The following is a 16,498-nucleotide window of genomic DNA, read 5'->3' on the forward strand; positions in this document are numbered from 1 at the left end:
ATTCAGCCCTTTTGTCTAATGGCAGCCTGGCTGTCTCCACAGGGAAGCTGTAATATGTATTCCTTCAAAGGACCAATTTGTTACTCAGTCTGGGTTCAGTTGAGATCCTGACACTGGCTGGTTGTGTGACGGTAACTGGGCTAGCTTTTGAGCCTCTGTTGCCCCATCTGAGAAGTGGGGTAATCATACCATAACTCCCAGGGTCATGGTGGACCTATGTGAGATGATGCATTGAGCTCCATGCTTCACAAAGCCATGCTGGTTTTTAAAAAAGGTTAAGCTACTTTTGTACTCTTAAAAGCCAAAAACTATAACTTGGTGACTCCCAGAAATTATTGCTGAGTAAGATTTCTATATCACTAATTGTATTACTTGGAAAATTATTTTGAAATGTTGTCTTTGCCGATGTTTTTCTTGTAATAACTTCTTTCTCTTACAAACTTTTAATTAAAATTTTGTAACAGTCATTGGTTTGTCTCCTGGCTCATGGTTGATGTCATGAAAATCTGAGCGCCTATGATCTTACGGCTTCATAAATGGGCCCCTTTTCATTTTTTTTCTAAGCATCAACATTTAAGACAGAGAGTGTTAGTGAGACGAGACCATCAACCCTCTTTGACCCGTGAAACCTTCCTTGTTTATTAAGTACCAAGGCTCACTCACACCATTCTCCATAGCCTTAGGACTATTTTAAAGCATGAAAAAGGAGGAAAATATTTTTCATTCTGGAAATGCAATTATTTTTGTGGGATTTTTTTTTAAGTTGGTAACTCATGTCATAAGAAAATTTTATGGTTTTGCTTATAAAGTAGCAAGATCCAGACTAAACAAATATTCCAATCAGCCTGTCCACCAACTGTTTTGCGGGTGTTAGTTTGGAATGTGTAGTTTTGGTAAAGGGAGGTGCGTAAAATTCTTTGTCTACCTTTCGGTCTCTTGGCCATATTTTATCCTTGTTTTATATCAACTATTCCAAAGATGCTTAAAAGCAGAAAATACAGAAGCCTCCTAAAAATCAGACTCAAAGCGGGAGGTGAGGGTGCACAGGATCAGGGCCAGGGTGAGGCAGAAAGCGGGAAAGGTGACTGGCCAGCACTACCGAGCCCAGACACATGGGTGAGCGCTGAGAAGCCCCAAATTCCCTCCATTCTATTGGGGAGCTGGTTAGACAGAACAGTGTGCTACTGTCCACCTTGGGAACCAGGAGAAAGGACTGACTTTCACATTGTTATAGTAGTTAACTTCCTCCAGTACAAAGTGAAATGCCACTTCTTAGCTCAAGAAGCCTATATGTAATATCGAAAAAAATCTTCAATCAAAATCAAGCTTTAAGTTATGCGTATATGCATACAGGTCTTTGATTGATATGCATAACCCATGGACACAGACAATAGGCTGCTGAAGACCAGGGGCAGGGGATGGGGGCAGGCTGGAGGATGTCAAAGGGATTAAAAAGGGGACATATGTAATACTTTCAACAATAGAAAACTATCTTTTAAAAAATCAAGCTTTTATGGTAAATACCCACTTGGTGAGGCTTGCGGAGATCAGGAACTGTGTGTGGTGTCCACTCCTCATCTTGGCCGGGGCCTGACATTCACAGTGCGTCTGAGCTTTCACGTGGTCCAGAACGTTCTGGACAGGCTCATGCCTATGGGCATACTTTCTGATCGGCCGGGGCACCGGCTCCAGAAGGAAGACACTGGACGCCTCGGCAGCTGCTAGACAACCCGGTGGATAAAGCTAAGGCTGCAATGTCTTTTCAACCTAAAGATCTTGACTTCCTCTGACAGCCTCTGGTGGAGTCTAGACATGGGGGCAAAGACAGAAGGGGCCAGGATTGCTTAAAAAACAACCACCAAAACACTTGAAATTCTTGGTCATCTGTTAACCTTTTCAAGCAATTGTTTTGCAGAAAAAGAACATTTAACACTTAGCAGGGTTGTCAGTCATGGCGAAATTTCGACAGCAGCCCTGAAATGGAAAATTAGGTACATATGCAGAAGTGTGTTTCTGTGCAAGGGGAAGAGGCCTCCCCTGCCCCCTCACCTGAGTTTCCTTCCTTTAGCCCTCTGAGAGAGATGCCAGGGGGGAGCGGAGACAGATGTAGCTGCCCAGGCCTCCTTCCCCTGAACCAAAGGTGTAACCCCCTTCTGTGTTATACTAAATGCCAATACAATGTTAACTTCTTGCAAACCAGCTCTATCCCAGGCTTGTGTGCTTTGAAGACCTGGTGTGCAAAGACTGTAGGCTGGCCGCCTCAAAACTCGAAGTCCATTTCCCCTTTCTCCGTGATTGGATCCTGAATTTCTTAGGGAAAGCCCTGCACACAAGCTAGAAAGATAAGTTTCCTTGGCCTTTCTTGCAGCTAGATGTGGCCAAATGACTGATGCTCACCAATGAGGAATAAGTAGAAAGACTGGATTATACTTCTGGGATGTCCTTAGTAGAGAGGGAGTGAACCATGTCAGAATGACTCTCCTTATTCTCTTTTCTACATGGAAAGCAACCAGCAGCCATTATGGACCACACAGTGGTCTCGAGAAGGAAGCCAAGATAATAGAAGGAGCATGTGTCACTGATACCGTGGAATGCCCTACCAGCCCGAAATGCTACCTCCAGACTTTTGACATAAGAGGTAAATAAAACTCTGTCTTTATAAGCCATTTCTCACATGCAGCGGGACCTAATCCCAGCAGATGCACGTGAGAAATTGTTGAAGGAACCGCTCTGAAATATTAAGCATTTGGTGTACTAAATACAATAGCAAACACATGCATTAACAATGCCAACAGTCTATCTTTTAGGGGTTCTGACTAACCTTGTATGTAGAGGTGGCTTGTCACCAAACAAACCCAGGGCAATGTATGTCTTTATTTCTTAGGGTACCGTCCTTAAAGACGCTGGGAGGCTCAGAAATCATGTTTTATGTTAAATAACTACCAAAATGCATGAGGACACTGTATATACTTCACTGTATTAACATGTTCAGTTGTGAGGATGTAAATATTTGTTTAACGGAGGTGTTTAACTAAGAAGACTTACTTTACCAGGTGCCTACTGTTTGCCAGGCATTGTGCTAAACATTGCATAACCTTGTGTCATCTTTGCAGGCACAGATTATTCTCATCTCACTTAACAGATAGGCAAATAGAAGGGATAAATTACTTGCCCAAGGTCCCATTGCAAGGTCAAAAATCAGACCAAGGCCAGTCAGATTCCAGAACCTGTTATGAAATACCAACTAAAGCATCTCCATGTCTATATTTTTCTAGATAGTCTTGACCATCCTATGTATTCTCCATCGAGCCATGTCCGAATGGCTGTCCTTGTTTTTGTAAATTAGGAGGTGAAAACCCTGAGAGGGCTCATTCGTCCTTAAGGCACAGCTAGTCATGTTGTCAAGAGTCTGAATGAACCCCAAGGACAGAGAGAGCCAGAGCCATTCTCAGCAAAGTAACCCGGTCTCCTCCTCAAGTGTGATTTAGAAGTCTGGCTCTTTAAATTGAAAAACAAACGCACAAACAACAACCATCAAAGGTCATTGACACTCCATCTGGGAATATTAGAAGCTCCACTGAATCAATACAGGCAACCACATAGGTTGTTATTTTTTAATCAGAATCAGGCATTAAATGGCATAAAATACTCTATATAGCTCTTCACTGTTCCAAATCTCATAAACTTCGAACCCAAATATGACATAAGGAGTTTCAACAATTATTTTGACCAGCCTCCCCAATCCCAAAGGAGATTAAAAAGTAATATAAAAAAGTTAAGGTCAAGGTGCCTTAATATCACGGCCAATGACTAACCATTGTTTAGCTCCTCCCTCAGTGCCACTGAGCTTACCTCCTGTCAAACAAGTGGTTAGTTACTAGCTCCCTGGGTGATTGTCCCTGAATGCAGGCCACGCTCTGGCCACACAGTAGGCACTTTAAGTGGGGTAGTTACCTCTTCGAGCTTGGGGCCAACGTTTGGCTCTCAAAGGCAAGATGAAGAATTGACAGACAGGCCCTGGCCGGCGAGGCTCTGTGGCTGGCTGTGTATTGAAGGTTCACAGGTTCTATTCCCTCTGAAGGGCATGCACCTGGGCTGCAGGTTGGATCCTGGCCCTGCGGGGGCCTGCAGGAGGCAACCAATGGATGTGTCTCACATCGATGTCTCTCTCTTTCCTCCACGTTCACTCTTTTTAAAAATCAATGGAAAATATATCTCCGGGTGAGGATTAACAAAAACAACGACAGTCTAACAGACTGTTCCGGGAGTCTGTGCTCTGGGGCGAAGCACTGGGATTTCAGAGAATTCTCCAGCACAGCTGCACCAGATGTTGTGGGGACTCTGGGGGTAGCCGAAGAGGCTCATTTCCAGACAGCGGCACCATGGCCCACGCTGCTTTTCGTTCCAGTGTCCTGAGTGATGGGCCACCCACAGGGGCGCTCTCCACATTTAAGGAGCGGGCACGGGCACTCCGTCATCAGCACGGGGCTGGCTGTAAACAACAGGCAGGGCTGCCCCGCGCTGCAGACTCAGCTCAGCTCTGCGGAGCAATCACACCCAGTGCCCCTGTGACACCAGCTCCATTGCACGCGCCAGTCCCTCCCCTAATCCACGTCGTCCACGTCTTCCCCGGCCGTGGCCGCTTCCAAAGCCGCCAGGGCCTCCGCCACCTCCGCGTCTTCCTCCTCCGCCTCCCCGCTCGCGTCTCCTGGGGTGCGGTGGGCGTCCTCCCACCCGTTCCTCCCATCGGCCACGGGCGCGGCCCGGGCGGGGTCCTCTTCTTTAAAGTGGGCGCTCAGGACCTCCGCGGCCACCGCCCCGTTTAAGGAATCCCAGCGTCGCTTCCCCGGGAAGGAGAAGGGCAGGTTCAAGCCCTGCTCCTCCGCGCCTGGGCGCGCTTCCTCCAGGCGCTCCTCCTTGGGATGGCCCTGGAAAACCTCTTTTTCTTCGTGATCCACGTCGTCGCCAGCCGAGCCCCGGTGTGGAGGGTAGTCCGGGGCTGGTATCTGGGGGACATGGTCCGGCACGTCCACCGTAGGACCCTCAGCCTCGCAAGAAACTCTGGAGTCTCCATTCCCCACGACTCCCGCCTCTCCCGAGGCCGGCAGCGCACAGTCCGTTTCCCTGGCGCCCCCTCTTTCCAGGAAGGGGTGAGCTGGGGGCACGCTGTTGGCGGTACTGGCCCAGGAACCTGTGCCACCCTGGGAGGGCCCAGGATCTCCTGGGGGCGGCAGGGCAGCCGCGGGCCCAATGCCATTGACGGCACCACCAGTCTTCTCCGCACAGGGCTCTCCTCCCGTGTCCCCTGGAGGGTGCGGCCCCTGAGGAGGCCAGCCGGGCTCCTGTGGCCCAGCCCTCCGGCTTCTGCTCCCCGTCCTCCTCAGGCCCTCCCGCTGAAGGTCATTTTTATGCACCAGGACTTCGCTGCTCTGTTTGTCTTTTAATTTAACAGTGTCCTCTTCCTCCAACTTGCAGCTGCTCACTTCGTTGACATAGCCGGGGGAGGGCACTTGAACGGGATCGAAGAGATAGCTGGGGGAGGGGAGGATAATGAGGGTCAGTCAGGTGGATTAACTTTATTTGTTCATCACTGTATTAATCACTAACTTCCATTATTAATAATCTCTACGATAGGCTCTGCTTCTCTTCCTGTCAATTTCTGTTTAGTTACTTATGTAAGCCTATATGTGTGTCTAAATCAAATAGATATAGTTGGCATAAAAGTGTTCTGCCACTGGAAATAGATCTTAAGATTCAAAAGAGGGTGGGAAGAAGGTTCAGAAAAAAGTTCATGGAATTTAAAAACAAGCAAAAAAAGTAAATAGAAAATAAAATAAATGTGCAGAATCAGGAAAATAACTGGTTACGTATTGAGGGTACATCTCCTCAATGGAATATTATGCAGTCATCAAAAGGATAAATATGAAGTCTGGACTAGCATGAAAGATACGTATAATAAATACTAGAGGCCCCGTGCATGAAATTCGTATGGGGGGGGGGGTGTCCCCTCAGCCCAGCCTGTACCCTCTCCAATCCGGGACCCCTTGGGGGATGTTCGACTGCCGGTTTAGGCCAGATCCCGGGGATCCAGCCTAAACCGGCAGTCGGATATCCCTCTCACAATCCTGGACCGCTGGCTCCTAATTGCTCACCTGCCTGCCTGCCTGATCTCCCCTCACTGCCTCTGTGTGCTGGCCTGATTGCCCCTCACTGCCTCTGCGTGTCGGCCTGATCGCCCCTAACTGCCCCCTTGCTGGCCTGGTCACCCCTAACTGCCCTCCCCTGCAGGCCTGGTCTCCCCCAACTGCCACCCCCACTGCTGGCCTGGTTGTCCTCAACTGCCACCACCTCCCCTTCCCCTGCTGTCCTGCTCACCCCTCACGGCACCCCCACCGGCCTGGTCGCCCCACGCAACCTGCTGTTCATTCGTTTGGATCGTCCCTCACTAACCCCCCTGCCAGCCTGGTCATAGGCAGCCATCTTGTGAGGGCATGAGGGTTAATTTGCATATTATGTCTTTATTATATCGGATTGTTGGTTAAGTGTAAGATCACATTATGATTACAGTGGAGTAACATTTACATATGTATGTATTGTGTATATACTTACATATGGATAAAAGTATATATGTATATGTAGATATGGAATAGAACTATAACAACACATAAATTTGTTAAGGAAGCAAAATCATTAGTTAATTTTTTCCCCTTTGTTTTATAGAGAATTCTGTTCTTATTACCCACATTCTGGGATAGAATCTGGAAAATATTAAAAGCACATATGTGACTAGGGCGATTTATTTTCAGTGAGGCCATTTCAGGCATCCTCCAAAACTGAAGCTTTGCTTTGCATTACTCCCTGGAGAAATGTAAATTCAGCCCAAACCAAATTCAATCTCAGAGAATGTCGGAGTTCCCAACATCTCTGAGAAGGGAACAACAACAAAAAAAGGTTTTAATATCTAGGCCACATGTGCTCTTAAATGACATCAAAGCAGTTCCAAATTCTTAATTTCTTGGCAATGCTGGTCAAGCCCCAACGAGATAAATGCAGAATCAACGCAGGGTCTTTAAGAGGGCCTCCATGGAAATCGTGAATCCCTCCATTCGAATGAGGTATTCCCCCCCCCCCCCCCAAATTTACCTTTGTATCATTTTACAGCACCTGCACCCCATCTGGATTATTTTTTGTTATCATCTGGAAAAGAAAACATGAAAGGGAGAAAACACAGTGAATAACATTCTAATATCAATTAGGTTTGCTTTTTCTTTCCTAACTACTCACAAGTTAGTGGAGTCACAATTTTTGGCAGAAAGGTAACATGTGGGCCAGGGAGGCACTAGAATGCCTATATGTATCGGAAATCACTGATTCCGAGCTCTCAAACATTTATTGATACTTGTCTCTGTGCCAAACCCTTTCCCCCACCCTGGGAGTTCCGTATGTCATTTGCATTTTGCAAATGAGGAAATATTGGTTGAAGAACGCTGGGGAGAGAAAGGCGGGACTGAAAGGATCTGCGCGTTTTCTATTCCACTGCCTTCTTTGGGGGACACGGGAGCCTAACCAGGGGCAGCAGGAGGTGTCGGAGAGAGGGGAGGTGTCCATGCCGGGGATTAGCTACTCAAGTATTCAAGGACTTCAGGATGAGGCAGCTGACCCATGTGCTCCACGTTAGAGACCCGAGGAGGTGAGAGCCAGGTCATCATCACCAGCTTCACCTGACGCGCCTGCTCCTGCTCTGCCCTTCCCAGCGCTGGGCTGATTCTGGCCACAATTCGTGGACTCCATTCTTGCAGTTCAAGTGGCTTCCTGGTGGCAGGTGGACTCAGTCTGTGCTTCTTTCATTTCTCACCTGCCCACTGTCTCCCGCCTTTTCCCAAGGTGGCATTTTTTCCCCCCTGCACATTGCCCTCTGAATAAAACCTTCTCTGCATGGGAAACGGACTACATTGTTCTGGTCTTTGCTTTGAGTCATTCTCCATTTCTAATATGTGCGACCTTCTCAAAGACAGGCTAAAGCCCCTGTCCCTCTGTGTCCACAGGACGCGTGCGCTTGAAACAGAGAGAGATCCCTCGCAGTTGATGGGGTTACTGCCTCCCCTGGTCTCTCTCCTTCCTCCAGTCATGGAAGAATTTCCCACGATGCTGCTTCACAAGCCTTTACCCGCAGAGAAAGCCTTTCCCCTTTACAGACTGGCTGGCTGGTTACAAGGGACTAGGTTGGCACTGATAAGTCAAATCCACAAATAACCCCCTATGGCGGCTAAAAATGCCCCACCCCCAAAACAGCCACATCCTACCCTCTGCAACTGGTGAATGCTACCTCATATGACCAAAACCAACCAACCAACCAAACAAACAAATCTTTGCGGATGTGATCACAGATTTGAGATGGGGAGAGTGGCCTGGCTTACCTGGTTCAGAGCCCAGCTCTGCCTCTTACTGGCTTGTGACTTAGGGCCTCAGCTATTTCATCTGTGAATGGGGATAACAATATACTAGCACGTGGTGTTGCCGGGGAATATACAAGTGAATATTCATACTAAGCATATGCTTATTATTCAGCTCTGTTTGGATACAGCATGCTTAAAAAAAAAAAAAAAGATGAAGGTCTTCCACCTAAGGAAGATGTAATCTAGCCACAACATACACATACGCACAACAGCCTTAACAGTATCCAGTAAGGCTTGTTTCGGGCATAAGAGGGAAATGGTATATTTCTACCAACGTGGCACCGACTGAAAGACCCAAACCCCAGTGCAACAGAGATCGACGGGCAGAGAAATCACTGGGAGCTTAGCCAGTGAATACGTGTGTACAAGCTTTTCCTCCTTCAAAGCTCTCAGTTACATTACCCCAGGGTTTTGTTTCCGGCCCCTGCTCCCCCTTCATGCCCATTTTCTGCTAATATTTCATATACTAGAGGCACGGTGCACAGAATTTGTGCACGGTGTGTGTGTGTGTGTGTGTGTGTGTGTGTGCGCGCGCGCGCGCGTGCGTGTCCCTCCGCCCAGCCTGCACCCTCTCCAATCTGGAACTCCTTGAGGGCAGTCGGACATCCCTCTCACAATCCAGGACTGCTGGCTCCCAACCTCTCGCCTGCCTGCCGGCCTGATTGCCCCTAACCACTTCTGCCTGCCAGCCTGATCACCCCTAACCACTCCTCTGCCAGCCTGATCAATGCCTAACTGTTCCCCTGCTGGCCCAATTGCCCAAACTGCCCTCCTCTGCTGGCTTGGTCGCCCCTAACTGCCCTCCCCTGCCGGCCTGGTTGCCCACAACTGCCCTCCCCTGCAGGCCTGGTTCCCCCCAACTATCCTCCCCTGCAGGCCTGGTCACCCCAACTGCCCTCCTCTGCTGGCCTGGGTCCCACCCCAACTGTCCTCCCCTGCCGGCCTGGTCACCCCTAACTGCCCTCCCCTGCAGGCTTGGTCCCTCCCAACTGCCCTCCCCTGCTGGCCATCTTGTGTCCACATGGGGACGGCCATCTTGTGTGTTGGAGTGATGGTCAATTTGCATATTACTGCTTTATTATATAGGATTAGCTGGACAAATGGCATGAAAAGTACCACGTGCACCTCCTGTCCTCCACCAACTCCTGTCCTCCCCTCTCACCCCTGCCCGTCCACACCCTGCTCTAAAATCCTGCCCATCCATGCTAGCACTACCTTTGTTTATCTTGGTCTCTATTAAAAAAAAAATAAATCAGCCAGGAAAGGGGACCAAAGAACAAACAAACAAACAAAAAAAGAAAACCTCAAAGAAAAAGAAAAAAAGAAAGGTGTTTACGTGTTTGAGAGAGGGCAGACCATAGATGAGAATAACGTACTGAAAAATGCCAGGGAGGTCAACTTTAGGACGGTGAGTTTAAGCGTTGTCCAGGGGGAGGTTTCCTTCTGAGAGGAAGGAAGGAAGACAGAGACATGTCTTGAGTGACACCCTGTGTTCCCAGCGATGCGGAGACTGACTGGGGTCCACCTTGGGGAGCCCTGGCCAGGCTGGGTCTGTCCCACCTTCTGCTGCGGTGGCCATGGCCACATAAGCAACGTGCACAGAGATGCAATGACTGCTGAGATTTACCGGCCCAATGAGAGAGCCAGCACCTCCGTTTCTTACAGAATTTACACGTCATCATCTGTGGCTGTTAAGACCCCCTCTCACTCCCTCAGGAAAACCACAGGATCTATATTTTCCTTCAAAACCACCTAATTGTGAAGGATGTTTCAATGACTGTCCCCTTTTGGGATCAAATTTCCAGTTTGGCTTCTCTTCCCACTTCCCCTCTAGGGCATACCACCGGGGCTTCCTGCAGACCTGGCCCCGTGCCCAAGGGCCATGCTCCGAGCCTCTCCCAAGCTCAGTGTGCACGGGCCTCTGCCTGGTTACGGGGTCTGCTCGCTCACCTCACCCCTGTTCTCCTTCCCCAGCGACATTCCTTCTCCCAGTGAGACCAGCTCCAGTGTCCAAGGCTGTGTGACGGCTGATGAAAGGGGTGGGACTAACGTATTAACAGCCAAGCCCTGCCTGCCCTATCTACAATGATTTGTCCTTATCTGATGATTCCTAATAGCAAATCCAATTTCTTTCTCTTTCCATGTCACCCCCACATCTATATCTTGCTTTTAGGAAGGCGTCCTCCCATTGCTGGGTGCAAAAAGGAACACCCATTACCTGTGTGATCCATGGATGCAAATGGGAAAAACACTCCAAGAGTCAGACTGAGCTAAAAGCGGGCGGACTATCTGCTTTCCCTGCCCCCCTTGGACGACAGCTAGCTCACAGGTGAGAAGTCAGTTGTCAGGTGCCCTTTATGCTTGAGCAGGGTGGAAATCTGCTTTCTCTTTGGAGTAGAAAAAAGCAACAGAGAAGCAAAGGGCAGATCCTTCCCGTTTACACAGGGGCAAAGCAAACACCATTAGGGGGCGTGTCCATCGGTGCTGGCACCTGCCCACTCCTGGAGTCCGTGTTGGGGGTTGACTCTGTCCTGCGTTTGGTGTGGACGTTTAACAGTCCAGTGCTTGAAGATGAACTAGACAATGTCCCATCTGTTACTAGCAAGTCTCCTTGCCGGAAAACCCTGTTTCCTAAGGGGGAGAGGGTGGAGGTGGGAAGAAGGGACAAGAGGGGAGAGCCACCAGTTTGCTAACCAGACAGAAATTGACTGAAAATTCACCAGGAAGTGAAGGGAATATAGGGAAAGGCTCCCCGGGTCAGAAAGGACTGCCTGTATAGGTTAGCTATTAGTATTAAATCAATGTTCATTTCCTGATTTGAATCATTGTACTTGGGGGGGGGGATATATAAGAAAGTGACCCTGTTCTTAAGAAATACACAGTAAAATAAAGTATTTATGGGATCTGTAACTTGCTAAAATGATTCAGGAAAAAAATGTGTGTGTGTGTGTGTGTGTGTGTGTGTGTGTGTGTAGAAACAAAGAATAAACTCAGTGTGGAAAATGGCAACATTTGGGGACTCTGGTTACAACGTTTGTGTGGGGATTCTTTTATTTTTAACTTAAATAATTTTATTATAAGATTTTATATGAAGCAACATTCATAAACAGAACTAAGACAGTAGATAAGCTTGTTGAAATCCCACAGACCTTCTGAATGCAGCTGTCATTCTGAGTATTTACTGAAGATCTGCCCTCAAACGGCAGTCCCAGGGCTGGGCCTCGAAGGCACAGTATCCTAGTTCCTGGCCTCTGGCTGCCCCCTATAAAGAGGGAATTAGTGTCTAGTGCTGGGGTGTCCTCAGCTGTCTGCTGCCCTGCTAAACACAGGCTCCTCACAGGCAATGCCTAACCCAGCGCAAGGCCAGCTCACTAAGGAGCACCTCATATTGTTATTCCAACAAAGCGATGACTGGTAAGTGTCATGTGCCCATGAGTGAGTGGCCCATATGGAATTTTTGACGTTACTATTCCTGTAGAGAGTTTACCTTCCTATGGTCAAATCTTACACTGCCCTGTGGCCCAAAAGGAAAAGCCACGTGCAAGAGCCGAGAGAGAGGGAGGGGAGGAACCCTGGTCCCCCGCCCGCCCCCCCCCCCCCCCCCCCCCGCAAACAGCCGAACCTCCCGCGTGTGATCCCAAGGTCAAGGAGGTTCCGCGTTGGGGGTTCCGTTCAGCCAGCTTCCAAAGCAGCTGCTGGGAAGTGGTTAGAGTTTACCGGAGCTGAAGTGCTTGGAAGAGAGACAGATTAAAATCAAACATGGAAAGTACAGCTCCGTGTTGAAAACCCAACTGGCCAATGTTTATAGAAAATAGTCGGGATCCCAGGTCACCTGGTCAGCAGGTGAAGTCGACAAATATTTAGCGAGCCGGTTCTGGATACTGAGCTCTCAGACTCAAAAGGGGAATGAATGAAAATAACTCCCAGGTGCTCCAGAAAAGAGGAAAGATGCCTGCCCCCCTTCACAGCTGGCGCCCAATCTCCAGTTGGAAAAGAAAGATACATTCTTGACTCCCCAACCTACTTCCTCAGCAGAGCCAGATCCTCCTTTCCCCAGCAGGCTTTGCAAACTCGCCGGGCCATGGTTTCCCGCTGTGCTTCCCGTTCTCCTAAAGAGGCTGAGCTTCATTGATGGTGAGAAACCCGGAGACTCTACGGGCCCCTTTATTATCACTATCAAACGGCCCATTTATGCACTCGCAATAGCCGATGTCTACGACACAGGTGTTAGCATCACCTAGAACTGGGCTTGATGGGCTGTCAGGGTGCAGGGATGTGTTTGTAGGAACACCCACAAACAAGGGGGTTCCTTGGTCAAGTAGGTTTGGGCACAGCAGAGAATAGGGAATGAACACATTCATAGTTATGAACAGGAACTATTTCACTCTGCCTAACCTAGCACTTCCCCAAATGATGTGAGCACAGACCTTTTCTTTTTCCACAAAACACTATTAACAACCAACACAACTTGTGTTTTGTGGAACATGTTGGGGAAAACAACTGTCAGGATGACAGCCCTAATCATCTGCTGGAGTCCTGGGCTCTAAGCTAATATGCAATGTGGTGTTTGGGTGAACGCAGCCCCTAAAGTCTGTACTGGGTGTAGGACACGTGGGTCCCGGCAACAGCTCTGTCACCAACCGCGGGAGGTGGGGAAGCTGTAGACTCTCTGGATTCCTACCTGTTTCTTTCTTTTAAAAAATAAATATATTTTATTGATTTTTTACAGAAAGGAAGGGAGAGGGATAGAGAGTTAGAAACATCGATCAGCTGCCTCCCGCACACCTCGTACTGGGGATGAGCCCGCAATCAAGGTACATGCCCTTGATGGGAATCGAATCTGGGACCCTTCAGTCCGCAGGCTGACGCTCTATCCGCTGAGCCAAACCGGTTAGGGCCTGCCTGTTTCTTTATCTGCAAAAGGAGTCCACGGCACCAGGGTTTTCTTGTGAATCGATTCTAGTAATCTCAACAGCGACTCAGGAAGAAGGGAGCTCAGCCCGGAGTACAGTTACCTCATTGAGTCCCGAGAACTCCACTGCCAGGGAGGCACCGACATCACCTTTTACAGGTGGGAACCCCGCTCAACGGGCTGTCAACACCCCATTGCGCTGCCGTTGAGGTGTGTTGGGTCCCAAGTCCACACTCACCGGACCCGACCCATGATCCCGACTGACAGCAGAAAGCTCCCCTCAACTCCCCCCTCCCGCGGCCCATCTCCTCTGGAACTGTGTCCCACACCCTGGAGCCTGAGGTGGAGAGAGAGTGGGTGTCATGGCAAGGTCCCTGGGAGGGATGAGGACCCAGATCAGGGCACCCTGTGGGGTGGGGGTAGATGTGTGGGGCAGGATGGCATTTACACGAACATTTGGGGAGATCCATCACACCACACAGGCAGTTCAGCAGAGTGGCTACATGAACAATGTTGAGTTGTGGGTTCCAGTTCTGCCTTCACCCCTTATCAGCTTTGTGAGCTCTGGGCAAATTTCTTAGCCTCTGTGAGCATTAGTTGTCTAATCTGAAAAGCGGGACTGATAACAGTTCCTGTTTGTCAGGATTACTTGGAACATTAAAGGAGATGAAAGTATGTAAGGCATTTACTGTAAATGTCTGGCACACTGCCAGGGCTTATTAATAACTATAATAAGTAGTTTAAATCTGAGTATTGACTGTGCATCAAGTACCGTTTTAAGAACTTTCATGTATTCATTCACTTTAACTTAACCCTTTTAGGTGGAAACCAGTATTTTATGGCTAAGTAAATGGATATAAAAGTTAGGAAGTGGTACAGTGTGGTTATTATTAGCACTGTGGCTATTGTCTTCATTAGCAATATTTCCTGATTATATAATATGTAACTACGTCTATTATATAATATTTCCTATTGTATTACTATCACCTGTCTTGGTAGGTTGTTTTCTGAGTCCACTGGATTATGCAATAAAAAGCAGGTAGATGTGGTTTTATCTATTCACCACCAGATGGCAGTATATAGTGGTTATTTAATCTATGGCAAGCATGTCAAACTCAGAGGCTAACACGGGCCAAATAAACAAGGTGTAAGTTTATGTGGGCCCCCGAAAACCCCCAAAAGCTCCAATTTTCATAGAAACGTAGGTTTATTTTGAAAAGTATAGTATAAAAAAAAAGAACAAGAGCAGTGATAAAATTAATGTTTTCTTCCTGACACTTGGCATCTCTTCTCCGCTATTATCTTTCCTGCTTCGGGGGAAATCTTGTTCGCAGTGATTATTTCCAAAACTGACCCAAGGTGAATGTCAGTAATTCTGGATCTGACAGGAGACCTATTTCCTTTCATAATTATAAATAACTGCTCACACCGTTATATTGGCTGGGCCGCAAAAATATTCATTGTGGGCCACATGCGGCCCACAGGTCGCGAGTTTGACATGCTTGATCTACGGTAATTTCAAGAGAGGGACTTTGTATGGGGAAGGTCTCAGAAACACGAGAATCAGGGCACAAACAGTGTAGGTGTTCTGCCACGTAGTAAAGTTAGGGAGGGAGTGACGTGGTAAATATTTGAGACAATTAGTGTCTCCTGTAAGCTGGCCATGAGGTTTATTCAGTCGTCTGGCCAGACCACCATGGAGTCAAAGGCTCCTGCAATTCTATTTAGGCCTCTTTTAATGCAATGACTGCTTATCAACCCCCAAATGGGGGAATCTGGGTTTCTCTCTCCCGCCTGTATGTGTGGACAATAATTCTGAGGGAGAGGCTGGGAGAGGAAGGAGCCTATGGGGTGTGCAAGGGTCCAGCTCCTCCCCCTGGATCCCACAGCGAATCTTAGAGAACATCACACCCAATCACCTTTTTTATAAATGTGGACTCGGGGCTGGGAGCCTAAAATAGAGGACAAGAAAAAAACAGACTGTCCCATATCTGTAGAGGAACCTTGGTGTGCAGAATTGGGATCCCAAAGTTTTTTTGAATTACAGTAAAAATAGATTTTGCACTTGAAAAGACTGAGTAAAGTTCCTACTGGAGGCTAGACGCTCTACCAGTTATTAGGACACAAAAAGGCAGAAGATCTCCCCTGTCTGTTAAAGGCCTCATCACCCATTCATTCAACAAACATGTCTTGAGCATCTATATGATGTGGCAAGTACTGGACTTGATTCCAGGGATCTGGAAGGAGTGTACAATCCAGGATAGGAGACAGTTATATAAAGACATGACTAATAATGTGTTGTATTGAAATGTTATACCATCTGTTACATAAGGTGGGGAGTGCCTGAGTAACCTTGGGAAGATTAGAAGAGGCTTGTGGGCAAAGGTGAACAGATAATGGTGCAGGTGGGGTCCAGGGTGCACGTCAGGGGGAACGCAGTACCAGCTCAGGATCACAGGAATGCTACAGGGAGGCGGGATACCACCTCTGACACACTCTCTCTTAAATGCACCCTCTAATGAGGCAAGATAAAGGTAGATAAGGTTTTGCATCAAGGAGGCAGCTTGATCATCTAGAATTTGCAGAGGCAAACAAAGACAATGCACACACTACTTTCAGGATCCCAGTAGGGAGAACAGGCTGGTTCCACTGGAGTAAGCAGATCCTATCCCCATGTCGGGCTGAAGATGGAAATGGTAAGGGAGTTGGGGAGAAGACCCAGAGAGAAATAAAAGAAAGGAAGGCCTGCAATCCTAGGGCCTGGCTCCTAACCTTGAGTGCACCAGAATATCCTAGGAGGCTGGGCCGCACCCCCAGACTTCTGACTGAGCAGGACTGGGGTGGGGCCCAAGAATCTGCATTTCTAACAAGTTCCACGTGAGGCTGATGATGTTGGTCCTGGGAACATACCTTAAGAATCACTATTTTGGAGCAATGGTCTTTATTGCAGAAACCCCACATTGCCTTGGGAGATAGAATAACTGAAAATCTTCCAGGGTGAAGATCTAGCTGGGTCTCACGTGTTTGAGAATTGTAGCCCCAAACAACAGAAGTAAAGAGGAACTCGAGTTCTACTCAAACCCGAATGTGCCAGAAAGAAACAGACTTTGGGGTTTACTCTGCCTACTGG

At 48.2% G+C, this 16,498-nt stretch overlaps 1 protein-coding gene across 2 annotated transcripts in view; it reads right to left on the bottom strand.

The window, feature by feature from the left end:
• Window positions 1-760: 760 nt before the first annotated feature.
• PGCKA1 (PDCD10 and GCKIII kinases associated 1) overlaps window positions 761-16,498 on the bottom strand; it is a 72,946-nt gene continuing 57,208 nt past the window's right edge. The window contains exons 2-4 of one of the 2 annotated variants that reach the window (XR_013996361.1): window positions 7,144-7,197; window positions 3,955-5,532; window positions 761-1,806 (exon numbers count right to left, since the gene is read on the bottom strand). Coding sequence is in view for 1 of the 2 variants with exons in the window: in XM_081097694.1 (XP_080953820.1) it covers window positions 4,605-5,532; window positions 7,144-7,175 (960 nt within the window). In the remaining variant the exon portion in view is untranslated. Of the gene's footprint in view, window positions 1,807-3,600; window positions 5,533-7,143; window positions 7,198-16,498 lie in introns of those variants that run through there. The other variant, XM_081097694.1, reaches the window with a different exon arrangement.

This window comes from Myotis nattereri, assembly GCF_964212035.1.
Source record: "Myotis nattereri genome assembly, chromosome: 1".
Lineage (NCBI taxonomy): Eukaryota > Metazoa > Chordata > Mammalia > Chiroptera > Vespertilionidae > Myotis > Myotis nattereri.